General features: G+C 57.2%; 1 protein-coding gene across 3 annotated transcripts in view; it reads right to left on the minus strand.

The window, feature by feature from the left end:
- The window catches only part of MPPED1 (metallophosphoesterase domain containing 1), a 77,890-nt gene that overhangs the window by 11,326 nt on the left and 38,841 nt on the right, over positions 1 to 27,723 (minus strand). For all 3 annotated transcript variants that reach the window (XM_025457228.3, XM_025457247.3, XM_025457238.3), the window contains exon 4: positions 14,748 to 14,973. In XM_025457228.3, the coding sequence (XP_025313013.1) occupies positions 14,748 to 14,973 (226 nt within the window). The remainder of the gene's footprint in view (positions 1 to 14,747; positions 14,974 to 27,723) is intronic.

Consider the following 27,723-nt stretch of genomic DNA (forward strand, 5'->3'; position numbering starts at 1 on the left):
CCCGTGGGCTGGGGGATACCCTCTGCAGGCCAGGGGCCTTGCCCAGGGCAGCCTGCAGCAGGGCCCGCGTGGAGACGGGCTCTTCACGGTGACCTCGCCCCCTCCCCAGAGGCCTTTGACCGGCCCCTCCTGCTGATGTCCATTCAGCTCCTCCAGGGGGAGAGGAGACAAAGGGTGGCCGCAGGTCCTCCTCCGAGAGGAAGTTGGCCCCAGAGGCCCCAGCGTCTGGCCAATCGGCCTCCTCACCTCGTAAGGCCCTTTGGAGCCGGAGGTGAAGTGCGTGGCTGCCCTGGTTTCCCGCCAGGGGACAGGGCAGCCAAGGGCCACAGGGCCGGCCACCCAAGCAGCCGGGGCCCAGCCCACCGCCTACTGGCCCACCCACCTCGGGGGCAGCTGTGGTCCGGGACCCTGAGTGCCCCACACGGGACTCTGGGGCCCTGCGAAAACCCAGCCCCCGCCTCCTGCACCCAGCCTGGCCCCGCTGGGGACCCGGGGCCCGACGTCTACACCCCATCCGGGACACCGCACAGGCCCCAAGGAGGTCGGATGAATCAGAATTCCGAGTGAGCAATGGGAGGAGGCTTTACGTCCTGAATTTCTGTCTTTCTGTTCTAAAGTAACCATTGGAATAATTTTCTTACAGAATGATAGTTGCCATGACAACCAGAGCAAATTTTCCTTTTCTGAAACAGATGTCTCATTTAGTTGAAAATTAGAATGTGAACAAACCCATGGGAAAAATTAATTCAAACTTTAACAGAGCGCTGAATACAATGTAATCTCTCAGAGGTTAACCCCTTAACAGCTTTTTTGTGCGCTTATGGTAACCTTCGAATCCAGTCTAATTAAGCCCGCTTAGCCAATATAAATGACCTCCTCGTGGCCAATCATTAAACGATTTCCCCCTGAAGCGTGAATCCGGATCCCCCAACGGCAGACGGGAGGGGGACGCTCGTCTGCAGAGATCGCCGAAGCGGAGCGCACTCCGCGCTGCGGGGAAGGTGTACCCAGGGGTCAGCCAGTTAGCCTGGGGGGTGGCCACCCCATTTCCTGGGGACGCTGGGGTGTGGGCGGAGGAGGCCTGGGGTGCCCCGGGGTGGGGCTGAGCCCAGCGGGGCACCCAGGCCAGGGCACAATGCCCGAGGGCAGGCGTAGGGGGTTCCCTTGACCGGATTCCGAGGGGCGTGGCGGCGACATCAAGGGGAAAGCCACACAGGCACAAATCCAGATGCAGAAACCGGGGTGTGGGCAGGGTCACAGGCTTGCCCAGGGTTACCTGGGGACCAAGTGACACAGCCAGGGCTCGAACCCAGACGGTGATCCCAGAGCCCGTGCTCCCTGCCTCCATGCCAGAGGCCTTCCTCCTGCCTCCCCTTCCTCTGCGCGCCCCGCTTACCAGCCACTTGCACACCTCAGCTCAGTTAACCTTCAGCTCAAAGTCCTGGGAGGCTCCCACTTTAACGAGAAGCAAACAATGGCACAGAGAGGCCAAGTGGTGTGCCTGAGGACACACAGGACCAGGGGTCCTGGCTCCTGCATCGGGGGCCCAATAGGTGCCTGATCCAGAGAGGCCCCCACTGGGGTGGCCGGGCCGCAGGTCCCCCCCCTTCGATGGCAACCGCCTGCTGCCCCTGTGAGTAGCTCCTAAACGTCCCCCGCCAGGTCCCAGCCCAGCCCTGGCCCTGCTCTGCCCCCGTGGAGCCTGGCTGGACGGAGAGGAAGCAGCCTGTGACTCTGGTTCCTGGTGCCCCCCCTCAATTGTCCCCCATGTGGCTCCTTTACTCCCAAGCCCTCCATGGCTCCCTGTGCCTAGAAGACCAGCACAGACCTCAGGGCCTGGCACACAGGGTCCCTGGGCTCTGTCCCCATCCACCTGCGGAACCGTCCTGCTCAGATTTCCCACTGAACTCACCACCTGCCAGCCACAACAATCCTGTTTGCTGAGCACAGCCCAGCCTTTCCCACCTCTGGGGCTTTTGCTCCCGCTGTTCCAGCCACCTGAAAAGCCCTCCTTAGCCTCTCTTCAGAGTCCATGACTCAATATTTGTTAAGGCTTGGCTTAAAGGCCCCTCTTCCAGGAAGCCTTCCCTGATCACCTCCATCCCCCAAGCACAGGTGACCCTCCCTGCTCTGAGTGCCCTCGTGGTGGCTCCCTCAGGGTGGGCTCAGGTCAAATCACCCCTAAATCCCTCTTGCCCAAAGGATGGCTGAGCCTGGGTGGACTCAGGAGGGTTGGCTCATGGTGTGCACGAACGAATGAACACGATAGAACCAACGGCCAGGTGCTGTACCTGGCAGGTGGGCAGGTGGGAAGAACTAAGCATCTGTCCTCTCCTCTGTGCTCCCTCCCTCCTGAGCCCACCCCCTCCCCAAACCCCTGGAGTCACGAAGCTCCGACACCTGCAACAAACATAAGCACCAGGACACAGACCCTCACCACCCACTGAGCTTCCAGTCTCCCCCACCATCCCATGACCGGCCCGCAGGACCCATGTGCCCATTTCACAGATGAGACTTCAGAGGGGAAGCAGGCTCAGTGTGTCACACCCTCTGCATGCCGCCTCACCTCCTTCGGGGACCTTCCCTGCCTCCCAGGCAGCCTGCGCCCCAAGGTCGGGGGTGGAGGGCGGCTGCCCTGGCAGGTGCTGGGCCAGGCGTTCTCACCCCGCCCTCCTCCTACGAGGGTGAAAGCTGCAGCCTGGGCAGGACGGCGGCCTGACCCCCACGGGCAGCTACAGAGCACCTCACCCGGAGGTCCCCATGTCACTGGCCCCACCAGCTGCCCCGGGGGGGGGGGGGAGCGGAGCTCCCGTCTACTGCGGGGGAAATCGAGTCAGTGGCATACCTGGGTTGCTCAGGAGAGCTCGTGCTGACTCCTCACCCCACAGGTGGTGTCCCCACACCTGGGAACACCCCACAGTTCGAGCCACGGCCGCCACCTGCGCAGCTCTGAGGGAGAGACGTTTGCCTTGCTCCTTTTCCTGGCACCTCCTCGAGGGCACGGAGGGAGCCCCCTGGGTCAGCTCCACCTGCCTGCTGCCTGTGAGGGGGCAGGGCCCCACAGGCTGGCGACACGTCCCCAGGGACTGTCAATCACACACCTTGCCCTGCGCACAACAGTTCCGGCAAGTCAGCAGCAAGATAAGTGGAACCGAAGAATGGGGTCCTTTGTCATTCCTAATTAATTTCCCCCACCCTTACGAGGTGCAGAACCATTCATCTTTTGTTTCGCTGGGACTCTGCAGCCCCGAGAAGGCAGACAATTCGTTTCAAACATTAATCTCATGTAGAATGGTGCGCATATGTGTGGAGGGGCCTCTGTAGGGAAGATAACAACAACGCGAAATCAGGACCGATAAGGACAGGGAAGGGCCAAAGGACACAGTCCGAGAGAGACAGAGAGAGAGAGAGAGAGAGTCTGGAGTGTGCACAATCAGGGGGTTGTGTGTGTGCATGCATGTGTGTATGGTGTGTGTATGTATGGTTGTGTAAGTAGGTGTGTGCGTGTGTGTAGCTACATGCGTGTGTACATGTATGTGGTGTGTGGGTTGTGTGTATAGCTGTGTGTGTGGTATGCGTGTGGGGGGGTTGTATATGCAGATGTGTGCATCTTTGTAGCTGCATATGTGTGCATGCATGTGTGTGGGGTGCACAGCGTGGGGGTTGTGTGTGTAGGAGTGTGTGTGTAATTGCATGCATGTGTTGTGCGTATATGTGGTGTGGGAATTGTGTGTGTAGGTGTATATAGCTGCACGTGTGTGTTCATACTTGTGTGTGTGGTGTGCGTGTGCAATGTGAGGCTGTGCAGGTAGGTGTGTGATGTGTCTGCACGGTGTGGGGGTTGTGTGTATGGATGTGTGTGCGTAGTTGCGTGTGCAGTGTGTGGTACAGGGGTTGTGTGTGTAGCTGTGTGCAGGTGCATGCGTGGTGCAGTGTGTGTGTAGAGGCAGCAAGTGTAGGGCCGGGGACCGTGAGGTATTTCTTCCCAATATCAAAATTCGTGGGCTGCCTGCGATGTGGGGGTGACAACTGTCGGAGTGCAGGGGAGGGAGGAGAAGGGCATCGGTGGCAGCCAGACCCCTGGTGGTAGACATGCCGGGGCCCGGGGAACAAGCAGGGGTCTGAGGGACATGCCAGGGGCCGGGGAACAAGCAGGGGCCTGGGGGACAAGCAGGGGCCTGGGGGACATGCCAGGGCTCGGGGGACACGCCAGGGCTCGGGGGACAAGCAGGGGCCTGGGGGACAAGCTGAGGCCTGGGGGACAAGCCAGGGCCTGGAGGACAAGCAGGGACCTGGGGGACAAGCCGGGCCTGGGGGACATGCTGGGACCTGGGGGACATGCCAGGGGGTAGGGGACAAGCCGGGACCTGGGGGACAAGCGGGGGCCTCGGGACCTGCCGGGACCTGGGGGACATGCCGGGGGCTGGGGGACACCTGGGCAGTGCTCACGGTCGCAGCCCTCGAGCACGCAGCCCCAGGGCACACAGCCGTCCTCACCGGTTGGCTCAGGACAGGAAGGGCCCCTCACCAAGGCCCCGGCGCCCCCACCTCGCCCTGCACGGAGGGGAGAATCCAAGGCCGATGTCCCAGAAGTGGGACCCAGGGACCCGGGGAGCCCCTCCTGGGCTCTGCAGCCCCCGAGGCCTGCGGGCTGCTCCAGGCTACCCCGAAGCTGAGCGAGCCCGCCCCCCCGGGCTGGAGCCCCCCGAGCCTCCCCTCCCCGTCCACGTGCCCCGTTGTGCGGCGGGTTAATAGGACGATGCTGCAGCAGCTCCCGGGGATCTTGCCGCCCCAGGGCCTGGGTCTCGGCCACAGCGGGGAGGGAAGGCCCACCTCTCCCGCCTCAACGGACGGGGGGGGGGGGGGGGTGCGGGGGGGGGTGCGCAGCCTCCTGCCAAAACCCCCTAGAAATGCGAGAGGAACAGGAAAGATCACAGCTCCAGGGGCGCAGGCACTGGCCCCCTGGGAACCAGGGAACATGGGTCTTCTCATGCAGGGAAGTAACAAGCGGGAAGCCCCAGGGGGCCGGCGGGGGGGGGGAGCTGGGCTTGCCACCCCCCTCGGGACAGCTGGGCCCCCAGAGGGCTTCGGGGGTCGCCGGGGACGGGGCCAGAAAAGGCCGCCCACTGACCACAGGGAGACAGGACGCCACCCCAGATGGAGGAAGACACCCCAGACCTCGGGCCACGGCTCGTCCTCCGGCGGGTGAGCCCGCAGGCCCAGGAAACAAAAGGAACCCGTCCCCGCACCGAGCGCACCCACAGGCCGGGGCGGGCACAATCCCGTCCGAGGGGCACCCCAATCCAGGCTGCCCACGACTGCCCCAGACAGCGCTCTGCAGAACAGGGGCGGCCAGCGCCCCAAACACCGTGGACGGTCATTGGCGGGAGACTGAACGAATCAATGCTTTCGAAGGAACATTAAGGGTTTTCTTAAGAGAAAGAGCAAAGGAGTGTGGGTGAGCGGCTGGCGCTGCGCCGGGACTCATGGAAGGAGCCAGGGGCCCGGATCAGGCAGGGCCGGCGTCCCCATGACCCCCGCGGCCTCCGACGGCGGCCGGGCTCGGCGTCGCACCTGGGCAGGGTCCCCGGCCCTCGCCCACGTCCCGGTGAGAGCATCTCGGGGCAAAGAAGAAGCTGGGGTTTCACTCTATTGGCCTCTATTCGGTTTTCTCCCAAAGACCTATTTGATGAAGTTAAAAAAACAACTTTTAGTGCCCCCTGGGTGACCCAGTGGTTGAGTGTCTGCCTTCAGCCCAGGGCGTGATCCTGGGGTCCGGGAATCGAATCCCCCCTCGGGCTCCCTGCATGGAGCCTGCCTCTCCCTCTGCCTGTGTCTCTGCCTCTCTCTGGGTCTCTCAAGAATAAATAAAATCTTTAAAAAAAAAAACAAACCTTTTAGCATCGCTCTGTACCCACTTCTGCAGGGAGCCTCCATCCTGCCCTCAAGCACCGGGGGACCCTAAGCCAGTCCCTTCACTCTTGGGTCTCGGCCTCCACGGCGGTCCAGTGGGGACAAGGACCGCTGGAGCACCGGGCCTCAGGGACCGCAGCAGGAACAGTGACAACGACGACCGTCCCCTCAGCAAGCAGAGCCTGGATCCCTTGGGTTACAGGCAGCTCCGTGCCTGCCCCCAACCCACCCAGCTGGCCTGCCCTGTGCCCACGGAGAAGAGAGGGAAGGACGTGGAAGGCTTGGCCCTCAGTGGGCAGCCCCTGGCCGTGCAGGGAACCCCGAGCCCGCCACCCTCCGCCGGGCAACCGAGGCAGCGAGCTGTTGGAGGGTTAGGCAGTGAGTGGGGCCACTGCGTGCTGAGCATCTGCTGCGTCCCACGCAGTATAGGCCCAGGACCTCCCGGAATCCTAGGAACCACCCTACGGGGGGGGCGGGCCCCGCCGTCATTTCACGGAAGGCCCAGACTCTGACCCCAGATCCCCGGGCTGGGACCTGGCCGCCTGTAGCAGGGTGGTGACAGAGGGCTGGGCCCGAGGCCCCGGGCTGCCTGCGGGAGGGGCAGGGCACCCCGCACCCCGCCTCGAGGCAGCGCCAGGCCGACAAGCTGAGCACCAGGATCCGCGCCCAGACGCCCGGCAACGGCCGGCAGCCACTTCTCAAAGTTTAATGTCTCAGCAGGTTTACAATCCTTCTTTCAAAATACCAGAAGTAATTAGACCAGATGGACGAGCTGCATGCCAATTGCACTCCCTCCCGCACTCCTGGTTGGTGTGGGGTTTTTTTTTTTTTCTTAAATCAAGGCCGTTTTCAGTTAAATGAGAACAAAAAATGTATCCAAAACCCATAAATGAATACGGGATGTATACAGTTTTTTTTCCAGCACTTAAGATTCTGTGACAGCTGAGCCCCTCCTCCTCCTCCGAGCCTGGTGGTCCTACCCCATCCCCTAAGCCGCCCTGCCCAAGGCTCAGAGCTGTCACGGTCCCAACGGGCCCGGACATGGCCTTCCAGTGACTGGGAGGTCAGTGTCCCTGGGGTGGCAGTGCGCACACGCACACACACACACACACACACACACACGGGACTCGACCCCGCGGTGACGGAGCCTGTGCTGGAGCTGGGGAGGCAACGGGACCTGGAGATGGGGACAGGCCTTCAGCCTGGGGGTGATGGGCAGCAGGGCACGCAGGGCAAGGGGTGACAGCACGGGCAGGCTCCACCCCGGGAGACCAGCATCGAGCAGGAGGTCGAGGAGGGGCCCCGTGGGCAAGGAGCTCGGGGGAAGGCCCGGGGGAGGCCACAGAGGGACCCAGGGACAGCACGCCACGCCAGGCCTGAGCTCTGACTGGGTCCCCCCAGCCTGGCATCTGTCACCTGTCTGTCCGTCCAGCCATCCCTCCATCCATGCATCCCACTGACATTTACTCTGATGGGCCGGGCACCGTACTCGCCGCTGGCATGAAGGCCACAAGAGAGAGGTTCGGGTCCCGTTCTCGTGGAGCCTCAAACCTCCCGGTGGGAAAAGAGGCACCAGAGGAAGCCGTCACCAGAGCACTGCGGTCAGCGCGGTCCTGGAGCTGCGCGGACGGGGCCCGGGCGACAGGCAGGAGCGGCCAGCAGGGAACAGACCTCCCGCGCCCGGGCAGGGCCAAGTGGGCGTCACAGGGAGACGCCGAGGACGGGCTCCCTCCTGCTCACCATCAGCACACGCTCACCCAGGGGGTCCCCACACTTAAGCACGACAGGCTAGACGGCAAATCTTCCAGAAAACACAACGGAAATACCTTCCCGACTCCAGGGGACACAGATTTCCCAAATGGAACATGAGAAGCACTTGCCACGAAGGAACACACAGATGCCGTGGCCACCCCGAGACCAAGAACCCCGGCGGCTGAAGGCACCACCGGGAGAGAATCACAGGGAAGGACAAGTCACGTTGCAACTGCCGAAGGACTCACACTCGGAATACATGGAGAATCTATGAACCGACACGAAAAGGACCGTCAGGGCCGCCCAGGTGGCTCCATGGATGAGCGTCTGCCCTCGGCCCAGGGCGTTCCAGGATCGAGTCCTGCACACGGTCCCCGCAGGGAGCCTGCTTCTCCCTCTGCCTGTGTCTCTCTCTGGGTCTCTCTCTGGGTCTCTCAGGAATAAATATTAAAAAAAAAAAAGAAAGAAATGAAAAGGACAAAGAACCCAATTGTTTTTTGTAAACGGGCAAAAAGACAGGAACACTTGAGGAAGTCCAAGTGGCCCCCGGAAGACGCTCGGCCTCACTGGCCATCAGGGCAAAGCAAGCGAAACCACCGGGGTCGCCAGCACAGCAGCATGGACGCAACCGAGAAGCCCTGCGACACCGAGGACGCGAGGTGAGGTGCCGCCGGCCGGGACGAAAATTGTCCTGACCGCTCTGACGGATGGGCTAGCACACCTGTCCACCTCAGGACCGCACAGTCGGCACGCAAGGGTGCGTGTGAGCGTGTCATGGGCATGCGTTCGGGTGCACGGGTCTCCATACCCTGAGGGGTGGGCACGACACCAGCCACACAGGAGCATGCACCACGGCCCCAAAGCCAGGGCGGCCGGGTTCACAAGTGGAGGAGTAAGTCACGGCGTAGTCCTGCGTCTCTCACGAATAAATAAGTTAAAAAAAAAAAAGGAACCTGACCCTCTCAGGACTGGGGTGCCCAGATGAACTACGGGGCGTCCTGTTCTGTTTGAGCTTCAGATAAACAACAAATCTCTTAGCATAAGTATATCCCAAAAGTTGCATAGGATATACTTATCTTAGAAATTATTCTCTCGGGGCACCTGGGTGGCTCAGCGGCTGAGCATCTGCCTTCGGCTCAGGGTGTGATCCTCAGGTCCTGGGATCGAGTCCCGCATCAGGCTCCCCGCAGGGAGCCTGCTTCTCCCTCGGCCTCCCTGTGTCTCTCGTGAATAAATAAATAAAAATCTTTTTAAAAAAATTAAAAAGGGCAGCCCGGGTTGCTCAGCGACTTAGCGCCGCCTTCAGCCCAGGGTGTGGCCCTGGAGTCCCAGGATCGAATCCCACATCAGGCTCCCAGGATGGAGCCTGCTTCTCCCTCTGCCTGTGTCTCTGCCCCTCTCTCTCTCTCTCTCATGAATAAATAAAATTTTTAAAAATAAAAAAAAATAAATTATTCTCTCTGCCTCATTGACCACCGCAGGATGGGGCTGGTAACCCTGGCCCACAGCAGGGACTGAGGAGGACATGCGGGCGAGCACGGGGCCGGGTTCTGGCCTGGGCCAAGGCGGGGTCAGCATGGGGTGTCAGCAGGTACGAGCCCCCCCTCACTCCCCACCCCACCACCACGCTCATCCTGAGCTCCCGGATGGCAGCGCCAGGCCTGATCCGCTCCTGGGTCCGCAGAGCCCTGCAGGGGGCCGGGCTCACCTCGCTTGTGGCCTTCAGAGCACGCGGCCCAACAAAAGTTGGAAGGAGTCGCTCTCCTAAGCAGAGCCTCTCCTAGTGGCACCACTTAGGGAAAAAAGCCAACCGTGGGTGGTGACCACGAGTTTGCTTTGTTTCGCCTTCCTGGCTTTTCTGGGCCGTCCTCAAGGTCCAGGCCAGCCTGGTCGCACTGCCCCGGCTCCAAGTGCAGCACCAACAGGACTCGTCCCCGCCCGCCTGACAGCATGTCAGTGGCACCCCCGTGCAGGCACAGGGACTGGAGCCCTCTAAGCGGGCAGCAGCTGGCCTGGTACCAGGCCCAAACGCAGTGGGTCTGCGCTTGCACACCCCTTGTGATAGGCAGCTCACCACTCAGCAAGGTCACGTCACCTCACTTCTGGGCCCCTGCCTGCGGGATAGGCTTCCTGCACAGATGACAGCTGTCGTTTGCCACTGCCGCCTGCGCCCCTGCTCCGCCTGCGCAGATCACACTGGCCGGGTCTGCCCCCTGACCTGGGCCAGCACCGCCCACATGCTCCAGACGCCACTGCCATTCGGGGCCCCCGTGGCCAGGGCTTCACGCAAGGCCTGATCCCCCCATGGGTACAATCACACTTCTAGCGCTGGAGAGAACACTGCCTGTTAGTCAACATGAGGCGAGCAGGGAAAAGAAGGGGAAACTCAAACATCAGAACTTAGTGAGAAAAAACATAAATAAGGAAAGAAAGAAAGAAAAAAAAGAAAGAAAGAAAAAAAGAAAGAAAGAAGAAAGAAAGAAAGAAAGAAAGAAAGAAAGAAAGAAAGAAAGAAAGAAAGAAAGAAAGAAACTTAGAGTCGCCACCAGCTCGGCAGGCGGCCCTCCCTGTGAGCCGCCAAACGTCCAGGTGGTAGGGCCGAGGGGCTGAGCCTCCACACAAGGTTGGGGGTGCAACCCCCTCAGCAGCGCAATCGGCAACGGGACCAGGAGGTTCTGCAGCCGTGAACACTTTCCCGGGCAGGTTCACGCACTTCCCCTTGTGCAGCTTCACCTGGAAAAGCACGGACGAGGCTGGAGGGGCAGTGCCACCTGTGCGTTTGGGACTCGGAGGCTCGGAGACACGGGACTCAGCAGGTCACACACGGGGTGAGAGGCAGAGCCTGGGGACACACCTCGAGTGTCTGGGCCCAGGGAACAGCACTTGACCGACTGCCAGTCCTGCACCGATGAGCTCTGTGGCCCTTCTGGGCCTCGGGGGTGATGTGCGGGGTCCCCATGGTTGATGACACAGGGGGGCAGGCAGAGGGGGCCGTGATGGACTGGATGCTGAGCGCTGGGGGTGATGGTCCAGCCGACCCACAGGGACCCATGCAGCCTGGAACACCTCAGCACCCCCAGCATGACCACAGCCTCACCGGCCTCCTGGCCTTTGCCTGAGCTGTTCCCTCTGCCTGTCACACTTTTCCCAGTGCCCCCCACCCCCCTGCATAGCTTTTTTGTCCCCTCAGCCGCTGCCTCACCCATGGAAGCCTTCCCTGACCCCAGCTCCCGGCCCCTGTCCCATGGGAGGCCCTCCCGGACCTCAGGTCCCGGCCCCTGTCCCATGGGAGGCCTTCCCGGGCCCCAGCTCCTGGCCCCTGTCCCATGGGAGGCCTTCCCGGGCCTCAGCTCCAGCCCCTGTCCGATAGGAGGCCCTCCCGGGCTCCAGCTCCCGGCCCCTGTCCCATGGGAGGCCATCCCGGGCCCCAGCTCCAGCCCCTGTCCCATAGGAGGCCCTCCCGGGCTCCAGCTCCCGGCCCCTCTCCTCTCCTCCCCTCTCCTCCTTGTGAACCAAGGGATTAGCAGTCGATGCATCTCCCAGGAGGACAGTAGCCCCGTGAGGCTGGAGCTGCACCTGTCTGGTTCACAGCACGTCCCGGGACCCACAAGAGTACGCGGCACTCAGGAAGCCTTGACAACGAGGTAGGCCATTCCCGGCTGACGAGGAGAACACAGCCCGGACCCCCTGGCCTCAGTATCCCCCTGGGCCAGGGAGGCCTAGGTGCATCTGAGGCTTTTTGGAGAACCAGGAACACACCCTGCATCCGCTGTTCTGGGCCTGGCACAGAGCAGTGTCTCACGGGGACACTGAGGAATGGCCTCTATGCAGCAGCACAAAGAGCCCAGACTAGGAGTCTGGAGCAGTCATCACGCCGACCTGGGCAAGCCACATCCCACCTGGGCCTCTACCTGCCCTTCTGTGAAATAGGATGAGAGTCCTGGCCCTGCCTGGAGGGCTGTTGGGGTATCAGCTGGAGAAGAGCTATCCTCATCTGGCCTCCACCCCAGGAGCTCCCCGGTACCAGGAATTACAACCAACCTCCGGGGCCTTGCTCTGGGCCAGACCGTCCTCCAGACGGGCTCGCACAGACTTCACAGCTGCCTTTACCACGGGCAGCACCATTACCCCGGCCAAGGAGGGACCAGAGAGGCTGAGGCACTTGCCCAAAGTCACACAGCTAGATATGCACAGTGTCCCAATTTGAATAGCTCTTCCCTTACCAACCAACTGCCCAGCCAGTGCTGCTGCTGGGACTCCCAGCAGCTGCTCCCAGCCCCAGGCTGGGCCTCAGGGAAAGCAGGGCAGCCGCTGGAAGGCGAGCGCACAGCCTGCAGGTGGAGCGTAGACAGGGTACCCCGTAGCCCTGGGCATCCAAGCCTGCGAAACAGCATCCAGAGGTGGAGCCGGCACAGAACGGGGCTCAGAAATAGGGCTCCTCTCCTGCCTCCTCCACTTGTGGAAACTGCAGTTCAAACCCCCACCCCCCAGGAGCCCTCCTGGATTTCACCAGGGCCTCCTGAGGCCCCTTCTGTCCCAAGCCCCCCCAGCCCCCCACTCCCGCAGGCAGTACTGGGCTCGAGCTCCTGACACTGAATGCAGGAACCACTGGCAGTGGGAGCGCAGAGCAGTTGGATCAACCGCCGGCCTCACGCAGGCATTTCGGGAGCCCAGCACTTGGCCTCCAGCTGGCAGAGGGGACCCCAGGGCTGGCCCCACACCCAGGAGCCCGAGGACAGGTTGTCACAGGGGTTCCTCTCCCCCAGCCCTGAGGGAGCACACAGCTGCTCGGGGGGAGGGGGACACTGAGTGCACCTGTCACCCCCCGCCCCCACCTGTCCTCCATCCCACACACTGGTTCTGGCCCAGGCAGGGCTGGAGGGCTGGCCTTGGCAGCAATAACAACCACAGGGTCTCCGCTGGTGGAGAGCTTGGTGGGGCAGGCACCAGGCCCAGCTAAACCCTCCTGACACCTTCACAACCACCCTCTGCGGGACGGCCACTGTCACTCCCATTTTGCAGGGAAGGAAACTAGGGCACAGAGGTTAAGTGACTTGCCCAGGGTCACACAGCCCATAAAAGGTGAGGCCAAGATTGGAGCCCAGGCCGGTTGGATCCACAGCCACACCATGAACTCCTACAGAATATGTTTTTTTAAAAGGTTGTGTGTGTGTGTGGGTGTGTAGGGGCGGGGGGTGCTCAAAATCTTGGGCAAGGAGGCGCAGTGCAGACGCCCGTCTTGCTCCTGAAGGCCTCCCCATCGACCTTCCTGACTTCCCTCTTGCACCTCACGCTCCAGTTCTTCCAGTATGTTCCGCCAGACTTCTTCTCCAAGTGTGGGCCCCAGTGGCCTGCCAGGCAGACTCAACGCCTCCTCTCCACTCCCATCCTCGGCACCAAGCTGATCGCGTCCTCGAGGGCCCCCGTGGTCCTCGTCTGGGAGCGCACAGGCTGCGGGGAGGTCAAGACTCCAGAAACGGCGAGAACCCAGGGCTCAGGGTCATCTCTGCTCCGTCCCCTGAGGAGGCCTGGGCAGGACGGAACCAGGTCCCACACCCGCCTGCAGCCTCTGGCCACCAGGTGTCATCACATGGCATCCACCAGGCAGCCCGGTGTTGGTAATGGCTCCCCCCAAAGTCCCTGCACCCATACAGTCCCGTGTGCCCCCAAATCATCCTTCAGCCTCTCCATGTGTACTGCTCTGATGGCACAGCTTCGGGCGTCACCCGAACTGCGAACGTCCTTCTACTCCCTCACAGCTCAGGTCCTCTCACCTCCTCCCTCCTCCAAGGAGCCTTCGGGATCACACCACACTTCCAAGGACATGTGGTCTCTCCTTACTGTGTATGGTGCCCTCCTCCCCCTGCCAGCACCTGGCTCCCTGTGGCTACAGCCAGCTCTAAGCCCTCTAAGGGCCACCTGGTCTGTCCACCTATAGAATGTGGACAATAAATCAGTCGGCTCAGGGCTGAGTAAGAATTAGAAACAACACTCATGGAGACTTTAGCCCAGGGGCCGGCCTGCTGAATTTGCTCAGGAATGAATTACTGCCGCCACCACCACCATCACCACCACCATCATCACCAACATCACTATCATTACCATCATCACCAACATCACCATCATCACATCACCACCACCATTATCACTTTCACCAACACCATCATCACCATCAACACCATCACCATCATCACCACCATCACAATCACCACCATCACCACTATCACCACCATCACCTTCACCATTATCACCATCATCGCTATCACCATCATTATCACTTTCACCATCACCACCATCTTCATCATCATCACCACCGTCACCACCACTATAATGGCCACCACAACTGTCATCACCATCACCATCACCGTCATTATCACCAGGGCTCTGATGGACACACTGGCCATCACATAGAAGAGTCATGACTCATTCTCACCTTGATCCCCTCCAAGCCAAGCCAGGGATGAGGCCTGACTGTCCTGTGTGCCCAACACGGAGTAAGGGCTTGATGTGTACTCATGATTGAAACAACTGCCATCCCCAACATGGTAAACCAGGTCTTCAGCCTTCCATGAAAATTCCAACCGCCTTTCCTCAGCCTGGCTCATCACTCGCCACCCCTCATCTATGCATCTCTGGTGCGTGTCAGGGGACACGGGCAATGGGGAGATTCCTAGCACACAGGATAATGCTTGAACGCGGGGGCTCTGGAACCACAGTGCCTGGCTGTAACCCCAGCCGTGCCTCTTCCTAGCTGTGTGACATTTGGCAAGATCCTCATGCTCTCCGTAGCTCAGTTGGCTCTTCTGGAAACCGGGGATAAGAACAGTACGGGGCTGTGTGTGAGGTGCACAGCAGAGGGCACAGCGGACACAACTACTTGCCAGCTAGACACGAGGCAACCAAAGCTCGGAGAGCAGCAGCGACCCACCGGGGGCCACACGGGGATGTGGGGGGCCTGAGCTCCAGCTCCTCGTGGTGACCTGGAGCTCCCCGGAGCTTCTCCCGGCCCCACTCCCCTCCGCATGTTCACCCCAGCTCCTCGGCCCCCCGCCTGGGGTGGGGACGGCGCCCCGCGCACTCACCACGGCGAGCCGTAGATCCGGAAGCCACGCACGGTGACCTCCGAGTCCTGCAGGTAGATACAGTTGGTGAGCAGGGACTGCACGTTCTCGTAGTTCTCCGGCTTCAGCTTTGACACCGACGGGAAGTAGTAAAAGTCCTGCTTGATGAGGTCAGCCATGAACTCCTGGTCGAAGGTCAGCTCGTGGTTGCCGGCAATCACGATCTTGTACTCGTAGGGCAGGCTGCCTGCGGAGGCGGGCACAGACACACAGACTCGGCCGCTGGCCTCCGGGGAGCCACCACCCAGCCGGGGCGGGCGGCGGGCGAGAGCCACCGGAATCCCCCGCAGAGCAGCCCCAGCTGCAGGCCCCCGATTGGCGCCCTCCGATCAGAGGCGGTGGCCGGCAGCCCGACCCTCACCCCTGCAGCCTGCCTGCGCCGGTGGCGACTGGGTGACAGGCCAGCAGCAGACCCAGGCCGGCAGGGGGGACCTGGCCTCATCCTCGGGACTGGCCCGCCTCAGGCTCCTCTGTCTGCGGAAGCACAAGCTCTTTGCGGAGCTCGTGTGAAACCCCTGGAGACCCTACACTTGGGGAGGGGCCCACCCCGACAGCCATGGAGTTCCAAGGCCAAGCCCAAGTGCAGCCAAAACACAGCAGTGCATAGCACATCCTGGTACACACACAAAAGGCCCTTCTAGCTTTGCTCTGTCAGAACCCGGGGCAGCTCCTCTGCACCATGCCTCCCTCCCTGGGGCCCCACCTTGCAGATGCCCCGAGCAAGGTGTGGGTGCTGCCTCCCGGCTGACCTGCCTGGGGGCCCCCTTCCCCGCTACCATAGCCCCCCGGGCTCAGTAAACCACCACCCACCCCTGGTCCCTACCGCCCCTTGGAAGCCGGCCTGACCCCAGACTCGGGGCCCTGACTCCCCATCTCGCACGAGCCTCAGCTGCCGGGCTCCCCGGGCCTGGACAAGGGGTCATGATGGCACCCAGGGGTCCTGACATGGATGAAAAATGCAATGTGAAGGTGAGCCAGCCCGAAGGCCCAGACCCTTCCCCCCAACCCCTCCAGGTGGGGCGGGCCCCCGTGGGTCAGGCAAGCACGACGGGGACGTGTGACATGCCAGCCCACCACGGGCCTCCGATAGGAGAGTCCAGGCAGGAAAGTGGTGACATGCCACAGCTACCACACAGAGAAGTAGTCGCCGCCATCGGATGCAACGTCTAAATGACTCTGACGCGGGCTTCTGCGGGAGTCAGCACAGGACACTAAGCTCTCCCACGCACCCACTTCAGCCACTTCTCTCGCCCCAGATTCTTCAGCAAAATGACTCGCTCCCGTGGTCCCAGAGGCTTCCTGCAGCGCATCCGTGCCAGGCACTGAGCCAGGCACCTCCCATTCCATGGTGCTGATATAGAAACTGAGGCTCGGGGAGCTAGGCCGTGACATGCTGGAGGACACACGGCCCACAGGTGGCAGACTGGCCTCTGAGCCAGTCCTGTGTGACCCCAACGCTTTCCACCTGCTTGGGGAGAGCCCAGGAAAGTGCCCTCCATGAGGCCAGGACGCAGAGTCCCGTCCTGACGCCTGAAAGCCATGACCATGCCTCTGGCCCTGGCCTTCTGTCCCCTATGACACATAGGGGAGCCCTCCCAAGGGTCCTCGGCCTCCCAGCTCCAGGCACATGGAGAAGGAAGAGCAAGACATCACACAGCTAATGGAGAGCCGTGCCTCCCAGCACATCTTCCTTGATCTTCGGTGACTGTGATCCGCACAAGAACACACACGAGCTCAGTGTGGCAGCCGCCTGACCTCAGTTCAAATCCCGGCTCTGGTACCTCTCAAAGGGGCCAGCCAACTAACCTCACTGAGCCTCAGTTTCCCCTCTGATCAAGGTGGGTGTCCCTAGGGGCTAAGGACCTCTCTGACCCCTCCAGGCTCCAAGGAGCCGTTGCCCCGTGACTGGCTCCCCAGGGGGTGGAACACAGTCCAGAAAGAGCAGGACCTTCCGCCCCTTGGCCCCTCTGCATCCTCTGCTGTGCGAGCGCTGTGTCAGGAACCCACTTCCAGAAATGCCCCAAATTCTAATTTTGCCTTACTGAGAACTGACGCCTACAATATGGGATCGGATGTGACAGACGGGTGGTCAGACTCAGCATTCTAGGAAGAAATGTGCTTTCCCAGCCCTGTGTGAGCTCCGGGAAGGGGCAGGGCGAGTCTTGTGGCAAACAATAAATCATGATAATAATAAACAATAATACAACAATGTTTTTTGTACTATAACTATTATATTCTAATCACAAGGGAACAGAAGAGTCCAGAAAGTAGTTATGTTTCTCCACGGCCCAACCCATCCCCAAGACCAGGACCTCCACATCCTGCCTGGTCTTGAGCTCTGTGGCCATGGCCACCTGAGTCCCAGCCCAGCCACGAGGCAGAAGGGGAGCAAGATAGGAGTTTGCTGGAAAATTGGCAGAAAACCATAATCATGCTCCCCACTGCCTCTCCAGCCACCCCAGAATCCTTCACAAGTTTGAGAAAAGAGGGTTTTCTGCTCCTTGGTGTTTATCAAATCTTGGGAGCCCTGAGATAATGACCAGACCCAGCTCTGCCACTAGCCAGCTGTGCGCCTCGGTTTCCCCACCCATGAAGCAGGCAGAGCACCTGCCCTGCAAAACCGCGCTGGGGTTTCAGAAGATACCGAACAGAGACGCACAGCACTTGGCAGTCACAGTGTCAGCTTCCCTGGGCCACGGTTTGCAGGCCAGACCTGCCCACAGGCACATTTCATTTGGCAAAATGTTTTTATTTGAATCTGGCTGCCAACATTAAAAAAATGCAAAAAAATCCCCAATAAAATGCCATTCTTTGTTTTCTAAAAATCGATCAATCAATTTTAAAAGTGCATGCTCCTGGCCCAGTCAAGCGCTGAGTATCTGTGCCTCCCTTAGACGGGCAGCCGATGGCGGTTTGCGGTCCCCTCCTGGCCCAACCATGCACATCCAGCCCCCCTCACTCATTTTAAGGAACTGCCCCCCTTTACCCCGCACAGGCATCTGGTCTCCGGGCCTTGCCCCAGTCCTGGAGACTTGCGGGGAACAGACCTGCCCCTCAGTGCTGCCGGTGAGGCAGGGGGGACGGGCTCTCGGGGCCCTGGGGGACTCGGGGTATCTGCTTGTTTCCCAAGGGGCCAGACAGCTCCGGGGGCACAGGAGCAGACATGTGTGCTTTGCTCGTCACCCCCTGGCAGGTCCCAGCAGAAGCCTGGCAAACGAAGCCCCCGACAGCACCACGGGGTGACATGAAGCAGAGAACCCTTCCTCCGGCGGCCCTGCCCCAGCCACCTGCGGGGAGGGAGGTTTGCGGGGACCCTGAGCACCTGGGGAAGCATTGTGGAGGACACCCCGGGGAAGACTGCCAATCTCCTGGACCCCAAGGTGGGGCCAGCCATCCTGGGTCAAGGCTGGTCCCTCTACTCCCCGTGGAACTTTCTGAGATATGCTCTGTAACTGTGGGAAATGAGGCTGTGGGCCCAGGTCCCACAGCAGGTGCACAGGGGAGGGGACACTGGGGGTTGGTCCAGCTGATCCCACACCTGGGGTCAGCGACTCGGACTCCTTCAAGGCTGCCAGGCCACCGAACTGAGCCCCTTCCCACACTGCAGGCAGTTGGGGGAAAAGGGGTGGCCTCTGCCCCCCACCTCCAGGCTCTGATGCATCCATCCCCCTCTGAGCATCGCCCCGGCCTGGGGAGCGGAGCCGCAGTGATGTATTTACGGTCTGTCTCTGACTGGGGGTGTTACTTACACTAATTAACAAATTACTCCAACTGTATAGTTGCATTTATTTCTGCTGCTCCCGACTCCTGGGGACCGGGGAGTGAGCTCGACACCGTCAGCTCACCCCTGTTCCTCTCTCCTCAGCAGAGTTCCCCTCCTCTGGGGGAAAAGTGGATGGGGCGGGGGGGATCAAGGCTCCTGTACCTAAAGCCAGGTGGGGACGGGAGCCACAACATGCTGCAGGGTACACTCAGATACTGTTGGGGTTCTCCCTACAAAGTGGGTGCATGTGGCTTGGAGGCAGGGGGTGCAACCACTGGCAAACAAATCACTGGTCCAGCACCGTTGCCCCCCTGAGTGAGAGGTCCACCCACAGACGTGAGTGTCTGGATGGTCCCTTGGACTTGGGAACTTGCCAGCTGAGTGTGACCTTCACAGACACTTAAGCGTAACTGTCCCCATCTTACATCCGGGTGAGGCTCCAAGAGGTTGCCTGAGTTTACACAAATAAGCAATAAAGTGACTGATCACCACGCACGGCACTGGACGCTTGACAGACCTTGGGGCTTGGGCCCCATCAAACTCATCCAGAACTGGCACCCCAAGCCTCCCGGTGAGCGGACGGTGGGTGGACAGACGGATGGAAGGACAGAGGTGGATGGGTTATGGATGAATGCACGGACGGGGAGAGATGGATGAACACGTCTATCAATCAACCCACCCATCGTGAGAGAACCCTGGCTGTCTTCTTTAAACCACCTGACTCCCTGGGTTCCCTCATCTTTCCTCCAGATGTTTTCTCCAACCTCCTTGCAGACCCGTGTCCCTCCCCCACACCCCGAAATGTCCATCTCTGAATTGTCTCCAATCAGACCTGCTGTCTCCCAAGTGGGAGTGGGGATGGGGGAGCCAGGACTAAAGCTCTGGAACGGCCTGACCAGCCTGCAGTGGTGGAGGGAAGTCTATTCTAGGATCGCTACCTCTGTTGTTAGAACCTCAGGCTGCATTAGCCTCCAGGTGCTCCCATGATCCTGCAGCTCTTCCCAACCTGACTGTGGGGGAAACACCCAGTGACCAGTGGCCCCAGGCTTACTTGCTTAGCTTGTGCCTCTCCCTCCCGTCTAGGCAGTGAAGGTGGGGAGTGTTCGGGGACTGCAGTGACTGAGCAATTGGCAGGGGCTTTGTGGGTAAAAGGATGAGATGACCACAACCTTTCAGCACACGGAGGAAATTAGCGCTGTTCCCTTTGCCCCCTCCTGCCGCTGTCCTTCCCAGCAGCAGGGAAGAGGGCGCCTGACGGAAGCACCTGCCAGGCAAAGTGCCAGAAGTGCCCGGACCCCAGGAAAGGGAATGCTCTTCAGGCAGGTGTCTGGGCAGCCTGGTGAAGCCTAGAGAGGGGACAGCTGGGTCGAAATGTCTCTTACCCACCTCCCCTCATCAGCGCCTCAGAAGCAAAGAATCCGGTCCTCGTATCCCAAAAGCCCATCAGGCCAGAAACTCGCTTTCTTCCCCGAGTCTGGGCCCTGTTGCAACACCACCCCCAGCCCGGTCAGCCATCCACAAGCTCTGATGGAACATGAGCCCTGTCGAGACACCATCAGGGACACTTGGACGCATAGGACTCAGTCATAAGGTCAGGGCCAGAGGGGACACACAGAGGTTCCAGTCCACACCACACAGTGGGGAAAGGAGGAAACGAGCTCAGAGAGGGGAGGGGAGCTGCCTGGGGTCACTCAGCAAGACCATGGAGAGCCGGGACTTGAGCCCTTGCTTCCAGCCTCCGAGGGAGGCGGGGGGATGTCTGGACAGCGGCCACACCAGCCTCTGGTGGCACCTGCCCGATGGGCTGTGGACCGGAAAGACAGGAGGACAGGTGGGGGAGCGGAGCATGGACTTGAGGGGCTGGTGGGATCCTGGGCCAGGTGGCTGACCTCCCAACCCGAGGTCCCAACCCAGAGCCCCAAGACCTCATGGAAACCTTCGCATTCTGCATAACAACGTTGGCCCATCTTTCCCAAAGGTGTCCTTTCTTCCCGGCCAGATGATCTGAGTTCCTGGCATTTGCTAGCCCTGGATTTGTTGGTGGTAACAAGCCCATTAGGTAGGAATCGGCTGAGCAGCAGAGGATGACCATATTGTTTTAACTTTCCCTTTGCCGTATATTTCCAAATAGACACGCATCCCCCTACAGATGCCACCCAGCAGCAGGCGTGCACGGTGTGCGAGGGACGCGGACGAAAACCTCTGCTACTTGTGTGCTTCCAAGATTAATCTCCTTCCAAAAGGTTACAATTCTTTATCGCTAACACTTAACCATCCCATTGAACAGAAAGTGCTGCCTCCAAACTGGGTAATCTGTTAAATTCAACAAGATATGCGCACGCTTCTCTGTCATCTATGCCATTCCCGGAGCGGTGCATTGAGCCCGGCAGAGTTTTAGTGTTCTCTAAATGCAGCGACAATCAGGAAAATGCCCACTTACGGCTTTTCCCGCCCATTCCCATCTCACAGAACGCGGCAGAGGGGGATGGAATAAAGAGACAGCATAACGATCTCTGATTGCATTTTTAGTACATCTTTGACAGTTCTGTGTTTAAACACTTGCCAATGTCTGGGAGACTCACATTAGCAGGCTTCTTGGTGTGGTGCACGGTCTAGAATAAGATGGGGCTGAAGCAGGCTGCACGCCTCAGCTTTGAGCCCCCGGTGGGTCTCGGCACAGCCCGGGCGCGTTAATGCCGGGGATGGAATCACACAGCCAAGCACACGCCGAGGACGTGGGCCGGCAAATGAGAGGAGATGGGGATTCTGCGTGTCGCAGGCATGGCAGGAGAGGTCTGAAGATGCGTGCCTGGGCGGGGGGCCAGAGCCCAGTGATAGGAACAGGCGCACGGGTGGTGCCTGCAAAATTTGTTTTCTGCTGCGCAACTCTGTGAGCATTTCCTGGTGCTAGGTAGTGTAACAGGCAATTTGCATTCAAGGCTTCTAGATTTCCCTGGTTCCCCAGGTGAGAGGCAGTGTTGCCGAAGGGTTAGGGGTACTCACTCGCAGTCATGGAGCTGAAAAAGCCTGAATCCCATTTCCACCTACTGGCTGTCTGGCCTAGGGTGAAAAGGCTCACTTCTCTGAGCCTCAGCATCTTCATCTGTAAGAAGAATGTTCAGGGTTCTTGCAACAATCCCCCCAAAAGATGTGTAAAGCACCTGTGCTGCACTTACCCAGGGATTTGTTTTAATCAGGTATAGTATGACACGCAGACAGGGAAACGATTGTCATGAATGAGGAATTTATACTCACAGATCCCTAGACATGGGCGGCATTCAGGGCTGTACTGGCCACACGGGGAAGCCGGGCCCGGTCAGGGGGCAGAGGGAGTGGAGAAGAAACCTGGACCAGAGCCTTTGTTGTGGTTTCCGAGGGAAAAGACAGGGAGGCAGGGTAAGCACGTTTAGGATTGGCAGGTTTGAACAACTTTGGCAGGCTTGGGGAAGTGGGTGGCATCCAGGGGCTGCCCCTACTTGTCGGGTGCCTGGCCCTGGGGTGACAGGGTTGGGGGTGGGGGGACACAGGGACTGAGAGTGAGATCCTAAAAGGGAGGGAGTGGGTTGGTTTGTATAAGAAAGGCGCGCGCTCAAAGGTGGGTCCTTCACTATCTCCAGAATTGGTTAACACCCTGGGAGGCGCGGTCCCTCCAGGCTCAGCAAAGCCCCGAGATGTCAAAGCATCAGAATAGGGAAAATCACAGGCTTGTTGATACTACCTGGATGTGAGCCAGTACCAGGGCCTTCCAGGGCTGTTAGGACCAAACACTGTGTCCAGAAATGTTAGAGATGAGAAAAGAGGCCTAGGGAGGTCAGGACACCTGCCTGGGGTCACGCTGGCAGGTCAGGCTGCCCAGAGCTGTGTGTGGAGACACCCAGGGTGGGAAGGAGCTGTCCTGGGACCGCAGACCTGGCACTGACCTGCAGGAGGGCCCTGCCACCCAGCCCACCTAACCCTGGCCTGTGGTCCGGCATGGGAGGGTTCTGGATTCCCAACTCAGCGTTGGTGCCCATATTTAAAAGGCAAATGCAATTTTTCTTCTGTTCCGTCCTAATAGCCAAAATGTTTAACTTTCAAACATTTGTTTTTCATGGGAGATGTTTTAAAAACAGGAACATTCAGTCCTAATCATCTTTAAACAGTTGTTTCAACTGCTACTGCAGAGTGTAGATGACTTCAGTCTGAAGGGGACAACCAGAAACTTTGTGTTTTCCTCCCAAAACTAAGTCCAAATGTGGCTAGAAAGGTTTCTTGTGAACCTCCAGGGAAGCCACAGCCTGGAAGAACAGGCTCCTGCACAGGTGTTCAGGAAAGGCCCTGGGGCCTCGGTGGGGGCCAGGCAGGTAAACCTCGGCACTTGAGGCTATGGCGCCCCCTCTGGGCCAGGCTCTGTCGGTGCTCGGACCTCACCTTGCACAACACCCCTGCCCTGCCCTGCCCTGCCCCTGCGTGCCCCGGCTGCTGGAGGCCTCCTGACTTTTGCTCCTGCTGTTCCACCCCTGGGGACCCCCTCCCTGCCCTTCTTTCTGAGGCCGCTCCAATTCCACTCACCCTACACAGTCAGCCCAGGTGCTGCTTCCTCCAAGATGCCTGCCATGAACAACCTCCTCCACCCAACCCAAGCAGCAGGATGGCTGTACCTCAACACACCTTCTAGGCAGGTGTGTAAGTAATGCAGGGGTGGGAGCTCCCCAACGGGGTGTCACAAGGTACGACCTAAAGGGCACTTTCACAGGATGGCATCTGAATGCCCACATCCCTCTACTTGTGCTGGCACCCCATGAAATCAACAGTAAAGCAATCAAAAAAGCACAGACCTCCAAGGATAAAAGTTTGAGAGTCTGAAGAACGGATGAGTGGACTGGCTTGGCTAAGCAGAAAAAACTGAAACTGAAGCCTAAGCCTTGGGAGAAGGTTGCAGGGGGATGGGGGAAGGGAAGCACTGGGGGAGGGGAGCATCACAGGAAGGAAACCCAGCTGTGGCCAGAGGCTCAGGTGGCTCAGGGATGCAGACCCAGGTGTGTGGTCTGACCTAGACCATGTAGGAGCAAGTAGGTCTGGGCCCCTCCCCCATTACACCCATTAAAGGAACCAGGCCCTTCCCTCCTAGTCTCCACAGAAGAAGGGGCTTTAGTTTCAAGGGAAATAGCAGTTCCAAAGAAACCCATTTAGGGACCATCAGGCCTAAAGGAGGATGGGCAGAAAGGCAGGGGATGAACAAGAGGGAGATACAGTGACATGCATAAACATGGTGGCTTTGGAGACCCCAGGTCCCTTCCTCACTCAATTCTCAAATCCTGGGAGCCAGGCTTACAAATGGGGAACCCCTCTCTGGGGAGAAAGACAGAAGCAGGAGAGAAAACCTACAGACACAGATATAGGCAGTTCTCCCACAGGGACAGCCAGGTCCCATCATGGCAAGCTGCTCCCCTGCACACACACAGCTTTCAAACGCACAAACACACAGGATCATCAGACCTCAGAGGAAAACCTCCACGCAGAACATAGAGCCAGAAACAAGCTGAAGAAAGGAAAGGAAGAAAGGAAATTGGAGAAAATGGTACTGATGCAGGAGAAATAACTAAATATATAATTAACACCCTCGGTGAGATCATAGAAGATATTGCACCCATGAAATTCTTGCAGGGTGCTCTTAACAAAAGAAAGAAAATCTTAGCAGAATTTTTTAAATTTGGTGAAAGAGTGGGAAGATAAAGTTGAGAAAATCTCCCAGAGAATAACAGAAAGACAATGACATGAGTACCCAGTGAGAAAAGATACCAAAATCAGTTGTATGAGTTGTAGAAGGAGACGTCACAAATTTAAAAAAAGAAGAAGGAAATTAAAAGTATATATAATAATATGAGAAAATATCCCAGGATTAAAGGGCAAAGTCTGAGCCATTAAAAAGGTTGCCCGAGTATCCAGAAAAATGAATGAAAAAAAGACTCACACCCAAGGCACACTGCCCAGAAATAAGACAGCTCATGTACTAAGGATGAGGTATCCAAACAAGAGTGGGGTTCTCACTGGCTGTACCACAAGCTACAGGAAAATTTCTGGAGCCACACCTTCCAAATTCTGAGGGGAAAATGATGTGCTGCCCAGAATTCTACAGCTCGGCAAACTATCAGTTAAGTCTGAGGACAGAATAAGGGACTTTTTCTGATATGCAGCTTTGCCAAACATTTATGTCTACTGTATTCTTTCACAGAAGGCTACTGGAGGGTGTATTCCACCGAAATGAGAGAGTAAACCAAGAAAAAGAAAGCCATGAGGTGCTAGAACCAGGGGCTCCAGGCCAGAAAAAAGATGGGAACTCCTCATCCCGAGATGAGGGCTATACGCAGGTCCCAACAGTTCAAACTGGGCCAGGGGTCAGAGGCTCAAGGGAAAAAGAGAAAAAAGAGCCGAAGATGGCTTAGCCCAGCTCCCCACACTGCGAAGGGGCATTTAAAACTCTGCAGGACACAGGTATGAACCATGATGTGTACACAGAAAAACAAGCAAGCACACAAAACAATGAACCCCTTCAGGGGAAACAGCAAGTTGTGCAACAAACATTTAACCTTAAACAGTCTTAGAATAAAAAGGAGAAGAGATGTGTGGTAGGGAAGCTGAGTCTCTAAATCTTCATTTTCAATTGTAAGAAATTAGAGAGTAACATCTCAAATTGAAAAGTAAAAGATAATAATATAAGGTTGTGACTTAGAGACACCTTGGTAATGAGAGCAACAAGGACCACACAGGAAATGGGAATTGGGACTGAGAGGGGTTGGGGAGAGGACTCTTGGTTTCATCATAAGCATCACAGTGTGCTGTGACTATATATACATATTACTTTAATGCAAATAAAAGTTTAATCAAATAAGAAGGCAACAGGAGGCTAGAAGCTCCTTGCCCACTTCCTTTTTAAAAATATTTTATTTATTTATTCATGAGAGACACAGAGAGGCAGAGACACAGGCAGAGGGAGAAGCAGACCCCACGCAGGGAGCCCGATGTGGGATTTGATCCCAGGACTCCAGGATCACACCCTGGGCCAAAGGCAGGCTCCAAACCGCTGAGCCACCCGGGGATCCCATCCTTGCCCACTTCCTAATTCTCTCCAGGGGTAGCCTGACCTCTCACTTGCTCTACCTGTTGCTCAAAACCTAGACCCAAATCAAACCAAGGCACAGTTAAGACCGACCCAAAGACAGGCAGGCAGAAAACCTTACTTGGCTGATTTCTCTGATATTCTGAGCATCTAAGTGCTGGGATTACTCTGGTATCCAGGTTCAAAGACAGGTGATCTGGTCAAGCAGCTCCTCACCTGGAGAGGTCAAGCAGCCATTAATGACATCACAGGTAGCACCTGATGAGATTCTGAGACAAGCTCCCCACTGCTCTGTTTCTAACTCTCAAAATAACAGTCTTGCAAAATGGGCAGAATGTTTGAAAGATAGAGAAACTGGGGCTCAATGAGGTTACATAACTACACAAATGATAAGCACATAAGTGGGAATCTGAACCCAGAGCTCTCTGAGCTGAAGCCCATGACTTCCCCTCCGTGTGGCACCCAGGACATACTACACATGTCAGAGGTTGTTTTTATGAAACATTCCTCCAAAAAAGACTGTTGCCATATATTTAAGTCCTTACAAGGTCTCTCCTGTTATGAGTAACCCTGAATGATTTTATTTTAAATAACATAATACTTTGGAAAAGATCTTGTGGCCACTGTAAACAGCCTATGAAGACCGTTTTTTTTTTTTTTAAATAAAGTTAGGGATTCTTTTTTTTTTAAGATTTTTTTTATTTATTCATGAGAGACACACAGAGAGAGAGAGAGAGGCAGAGACACAGGCAGAGGGAGAAGCAGGCTTCATGCAGGGAGCCCGACATGGGACTCGATCCCGGGTCTCCAGGATCAGGATCAGGGCTGATGGCAGTGCTAAACCGCTGAGCCAACTGGGCTGCCCTGAAGACCATTTTATTTTATTTTTTTTTTTTTGAAGACCATTTTAAATAGCAATATAGATCTTAGAACAAATTAAATGATTTTGGCAAAGGTTCAGGACACAAAAACAATGTGCAAAAAACTCAGTTGTGTTTCTATACACTAATAAGCCAAAAACAACACCATTTGCAATAGCATCAAAAAGAAGAAAATACTAAAAAAAAGGGGGGGGGGTCCCTGGGTGGCTCAGCGGTTTAGCGCCTGCCTTTGGCCCAGGGCGCGATCCTGGAGTCCTGGGATCGAGTCCCACGTCAGGCTCCTGACATGAAGCCTGCTTCTCCTTCTGCCTCTCTCTCTCTCTCTCTATCATAAATAAATAAAAATAAATCTTTAAAAAAAAAAGAAAATACTTAGGAATAAGCTTAACCAAAGAGGTAAAAAATTTGTATGTCGAAAACTACAAAACATGTGCTAAAAAAGATTAAAGAAGACACCAATAAATTAAAAGACATCCCATGTTCATGGATTGGAAGGGTTCATATGGTTAAGATATCAATACTACCCAAAGCAATCTCAAGATTCAATGCAATCCCTACCAAAATCTCAAGGATGTTTCTTGCAGAAATTGAAAACCCAAGCCAAAATTCATATGGAATCTCAAGGGACCCTGAATAGTCTCAAAAAAGAAACACAAAGTTGGAGGTCAAACAGTTTCTGACTTCAAAACTTACTAAAAAGCTATAGTAATTAAACAGTGTGGTACTGGCCTAAATACAGATGCTGATCAATGGAACAGAATAGAGAAGCCAGAAATAAATCTTCACATATATAGCCAAATGATTTTTTTCTTTTCTTTTCTTCTTCTTCTTGTTTTTTTAAGAGAGAGGGAGAGGAGGGGGAGGGACGGGGGGAGAGAGAGAAAGAGAAAGAGAGAGAGAGAGAGAGAGAGAGAGAGAGAACACTTTAAACAGTATCCCACGACCCTGAGATCATGACCTGAGCCGAAATTATATGGTCAAATGGCTTTCAACAAAGGTGCCAAAACCACTCAGTGGGGGAAAGGATAATCTTCCTAACATGTGGTTCTGAGAAAACTGGCTATCTGCATGCAAATGAGTGAAGTTGGACTCCGGCCACACACAAAAATTAACTCAAAATGAACAAAGACCTAAAAGTAAGAGCTAAAACTACAAAATTCTTAAAAGAAAACATAGGGGCAAAGCTTCATGACA

Source organism: Canis lupus, chromosome 10 (genome assembly GCF_003254725.2).
Source record: "Canis lupus dingo isolate Sandy chromosome 10, ASM325472v2, whole genome shotgun sequence".
Lineage (NCBI taxonomy): Eukaryota > Metazoa > Chordata > Mammalia > Carnivora > Canidae > Canis > Canis lupus.